Here is a 5,057-nt window from a genome sequence, read left to right on the forward strand (position 1 = left end):
GCCATCAGTATTCCTCAAACAAGGCATCCAGCTTGTGGAGGATAAAATTATGGTCCAGATCTCTCTCTTTCTAAGGTGAAGTGCTGTAGGTCCAGCTTGGCAAGGACCCAACATAGGCAAGGAGCCTTGACCATTTGAGCACGCACTGCCCCTTTTGCGCATTTACAGTATTTGACTTACATTTATCTCATTTTCAACTGAGTAATTGAAGGTTAAGGGCTATGCCTCCAGGTGGTCCAGTGGCAGTTAACTCTCAGTGCCAGTCCCAAGCCCGGATTAAATGAGAGGTTTGGGTCAGGAAAGGCATCCGGCGTAAAACCTGTGCCAAATCGAAACATGTGGACAGAAAGATCCACTGTGGCGACCCCAAACAGGGAGCAGCCAAAAGAACAACAACTGAAGGTTTAGGGCTTTGCCCAAGGACCAAGCAGGGGCAGCTTGGTGGTAGTGGGAGTGAAATTCACAAACGTCTGATTAGTAGTTAGTAGTCCAGTACCTTAAACACTGAGTTATCTACTCTACTAATGAATTATTCTTAATGACAGGACAGACAGTGCACATAGTGTTTAATGCAGAATTCTAAGTTTATTAGAAGGTTTTCAGCAGCCATTTTAATGATAGTTTAAGAAACCCTGTGTCAGTGTATGAGAACTACATAATGCTGGTGTGAAATTGGATGAAAATGACCATGTAACAAGTATTTTGTCCTATACATGACGTTGCATCTGGAAGCTAAAGAAAGTAACTGACTGAATGTTTTATTAAAGATCACATCACCTGAATAAAGACAAAAGGCCCAGACGAGTCACGAATAAAATCACAGACATTGTGGGCGTGACAGAAATCACTCTATATTAACTCTGCAAGTTTCCGGTAATTTATTATATACATAAAAACTTCTAAGTCTGTAACAATGTCTATAGGTTTTTATTTTAATTTCCAAAAATCTATCAGTTTTAACAAGTATAGTATTAATCAATCAATCAATCAATCAATCCTATTTCCTTACATTAGACTAACTCTATACTAGTTTAGATCTTGGTCATCAGATGATAATACAGTTTACCTCTCGGGTTTTTATGCTATCTTACGGTATTTGACTGGACATTTCTATTACTTCATTAATTTCCCAGTATTCATAGATGGGAGAAAGGGAGAGAGAGACAGGGAGAGAAAGGGTTTTTGTGACATTAATGTCTGCCATGATCTTTTTCATGACTCTTTCCTTGTCTATCTACATCTCCCCTTCGACTCTATCCTGTTTTTCCATTTGCCCTTGTTTGGGGTAGTTGGACCAGATCAGTTCCAGACCTTTAGAAAGCTGTCCCATGAGCCAGTGCACACACACATGCCGTCCAGTGGTACTCCAGTGCAGCTCACTCTGTTGTCATGTCCAGACAACACTCCTGGAATGAGACGTTAAAAGAAGTGTTCACAAGTGCTCGTACCTTTCTACCTCCACCACTATCTGTTCATCACTTCTCTCCTGTCTGTGCTACTCACCGACTTTATCGCCCTTTAGTGAGTCCCAGATGTTGCAGTTAAAGTTGTCATATCCAGCAAATATCAGGCGGCCAGACATTGACAGGGCCAGTGATGTCACAGCGCTGTTCATCTGGCCATCCTCGTAGCATATCACTTCCTGATCGGAGCGGATGTCGAACATTTTGAGGGTGCAGTCATCTGAGCCAGTCACGAAAGCATTTCCATTATTCAAGAACTAGAGGGAAGGGGGAGCAAAGATCAATTCCGTATAGCTGAGATATACACACAAGGAATTATTATTATTATTATTATTATTATTATTATTATTATTATTATTATTATTATTGTTGTTGTTGTTGTAATTGATTGATTTTATTTAATATTCATTTATTTAAATTATTTTTATTTATTTTATTTTTATTTTGTATTTGGCTTGATAGTAATTTACATAGTCGTCTATTATGTTTTTTTTGTTTGTTTTTTTCAAAGAATCATAGTGCATTTAAAAAAAAACTGATTTCAAGTACATGAAATTTTTTGCCCTCTGCTTTTCACTTTTTTTTGTAAATTTAATTAATAGTCTCTATTATTCCAACTATACACCAAGCTCAGGATTAACCTCTGAAGAATGTGCTATAGTATCAGTATTTATATGCAGATAATATGTATATATGTATATAAGTGATATCGCCGGACCCTGTACTCACAGCAATAGCATTTACGTCGCTGGTGTGACCTTGGAACGTCTGTTTGCATTTTCCGTCCCTGATGTCCCACAGTTTAGCCAACGAGTCACAAGCTCCAGAAATGAACATGTTCATATCAGGGGATAAAGCCAGACACATACAGTCACCCACATGGTTAAGATAAACTGTCTTCTGCTTTCCGGTCTCTATATCCCACAGTGCACTGGAAGGGAACAGGGGTTATAATGGGACTGAGCTTGGATTGTTCCAGTGTATTACATTTGTGGTATTGTTAAGAAATTCCTAAAGATCATGTGATCAGCAACGTTATATACCAGGTGGTGTCGCCGGAGGAGGTGAGGATTTCACTGTCATCGAGAAAGCGGGCACAGGAAAGGTAACCTGTGTAAAAAAAATATATTAAGTGATAAAGATGTAACCAATTAATCCCGATTCTCTTTGGTTTTTCCGCATATTTTCCACATGACCTGTGTGTGCGTCTAATTCTTTCACGATCTTAACAACAGGCGTCTTCAAGTTGTATACGGTGCACATGTTGTCAAGTCCACCACTGGCTACAAAGTTTCCAGAAGGGGAATAACCACAGGTCATCACCCAGGAGGACTTCAGAGGAACCGCGTTAATCTGGTATGGATAAGGAGAACGTGTTAAAGTATTTTGTTATATATGGGAGGGAAGAAGAGATGGTGTATTATCACAGATTAATGCTTCCTGCTTCACACAGTTCAGAAATTATCGAGCAAAACATCAAACCAATCAATTAGTAGTAATATCTGACTGAATATCTAATCAAACTCTGACCCTTTGATACCTTCCTCCACAGCTATACCCTCACAGGTCACTGCACATTCGTGCAATTATGCACTGGACAGTTATATCAGGAAAATGGACAGTTGAATGGACAGTGAGCTTGTGCCTATTCTACCCTCTGACTGGTCAGAAACCTTCTACTCTTCCTGAAGGTTGGTCATGTTTCTGAGATATTTTTTCAGCTCTTAGGAGAGAGTGGTTATAAGAAGTCTTCCTGTCAGCTCAAACCGGTCTGTCCATTCTCCTACATGAACAAGGGTATTTCCTCCCACACAACTGCCATTCACTGGATGTTTTTGTTTTTTTCTGAATAAATGCTGGAACCTGTCAGGTAACAGCAATTATGTCATGGTTAAAGTCGGTGAGATCACACATTTCTCATCACATAATGAATGTTTGCGGTTTGTTTATGGACAAACTACCGCCTACTATCCTGACAAGCCATGAAGGTGTAGGGTTACCTGTGTAATACATTTCATAAAGACTACTGAACTGATCAATACAATAAAATCTTTCTAATTAAAATCTTTAAAAGCATTTGCTGGACAAATTCTACAGTTAATGACTTAATTAACTAAAAGCAAGTCAAATCAGATTTTTTTTTTTTGTAATAAGTCTCACCTTGTTTCCTGAGTGTGTATCCCAAATAAGGAGTTTTCCATCCTGTGAGGCACTGACCATTAGCCTGATAACAGCGTGCATGAAAAAAGTGGACAATAGCATTGTTGAATTTGAAATCTGGATCTTTATACATTATATTTATACACAGATATTTGGCTCTCAAAGCATCAATATAATCAAGCAGGCAGAATGAATGAATAAATAAATAAAAATCCTTTTGTTGTTGATGAATTCCAGGAAGTCTGAGGCTATTTCAGGCCAGAGTCTGATAATTGATCTAACTAAGCATTAAAGTGGATTCGAGATGCTGGGAGACTGCTGTAAGGAAAATCCTAACTAGCCTAGGTAGATTATGGCTTAGCTGCAGGGGACAATCACATACAGAACTTATTTCTGACTTTATATTATATATAACAAATACAATCATGTCCTTAAGTCTTTTAAACTTTAAAAATGGTCTAACAAATCTCTGACAATAGTTATTTTTTTTGTAAATTAATAATGCATCTTTGACCAAACAGCTTGTTCCTATCCAGAAATGGCTACTGTGATATTGTCAGTGCACATGGGATTTTTTTTATTTTGACCATTACCTACAGGTTATCATGAATTCTTTACATATACACCAGACAAAAGCACTCTTACTTGCTATCTGTGGCCCAGTGCAGGGCGTAGATTTTAGCCAAGTGACCTTTCAGTGTCTTCCTGGTCTTCAGCTGTATGGTGGGTGTAGTGGACAGTCCAGAAGCAGCAGCGGCCAAGTCTGTGTCATGAGCTGCTTTGCGCGCAGCCTGATGGATGAGATATGAGTTACGAAGACGTATGGGGAACAGAGAAAAGATCTAATCTAATGAAAATGCAATGCTTGCTTTTGCTATTATTTGAAAATATAGATTAATCTTGTAACAATCACATAGTGTGTGTTTGTGTGTGTGTGTGTGGGGGGGGGTATAAAAGATACCCAGTTAACAGAACTGATAAAAGATTTTGAGCTAAATTTTGATTAGCAGCCATACAGAAGTCCAACCTCGATCTGTGTCTTCAGAGTTTCAGCTTCCTTTTTCATCTTCTCCATTTCACCCATGGCAGCAGTCGATGGCTGTGTTTACTGATGAGAGTGAATGGATATAAAATGACCTGGAAAATACACAAGAGATTAAAAGATACCATTAGTATCACAATAAAGGTCAGGAATCTCCATGTTTTTGTCAACATGCGTGAAACCTCTTACAGAAAAACACTGGTGCCATGTACACCAGGACACAACCTGTTGATTATATTCGTTAAACTTGGAAAACTTTGAATGTCTGACAGACCTACAGAAAGCAGCCATATATAAAATATCTCGTATTTTGGTGTCAGAAAGCATTGGTATGATTTGTAAATGAACTATGGACTGAAATGGAACACATTGAAGGAAATTTGAAATGCTAT

The 5,057-nt window shown here is 38.4% G+C and overlaps 1 protein-coding gene and 1 long non-coding RNA gene across 2 annotated transcripts; one reads left to right on the top strand and one right to left on the bottom strand.

Annotated features, from left to right (window-relative positions):
* Positions 1–554: 554 nt before the first annotated feature.
* On the bottom strand, positions 555–4,707 carry gnb3b (guanine nucleotide binding protein (G protein), beta polypeptide 3b). Its single transcript, XM_058405111.1, has 8 exons — positions 4,651–4,707; positions 4,269–4,414; positions 3,624–3,687; positions 2,660–2,816; positions 2,507–2,573; positions 2,193–2,394; positions 1,504–1,720; positions 555–1,406 (listed from the first exon to the last, which is right to left on the bottom strand). The coding sequence occupies exons 1-8, from the start codon at positions 4,705–4,707 to the stop codon at positions 1,300–1,302; spliced, it is 1,017 nt and encodes a 338-aa protein (XP_058261094.1). The 3' UTR covers positions 555–1,299.
* On the top strand, positions 2,023–3,267 carry LOC131362818 (uncharacterized). The gene is made up of 3 exons (XR_009206241.1): positions 2,023–2,568; positions 2,699–2,819; positions 3,016–3,267. It is a non-coding gene; the product is annotated as an uncharacterized LOC131362818 (long non-coding RNA).
* Positions 4,708–5,057: the final 350 nt, after the last annotated feature.

This window comes from Hemibagrus wyckioides, linkage group LG12 (assembly GCF_019097595.1).
Source record: "Hemibagrus wyckioides isolate EC202008001 linkage group LG12, SWU_Hwy_1.0, whole genome shotgun sequence".
Lineage (NCBI taxonomy): Eukaryota > Metazoa > Chordata > Actinopteri > Siluriformes > Bagridae > Hemibagrus > Hemibagrus wyckioides.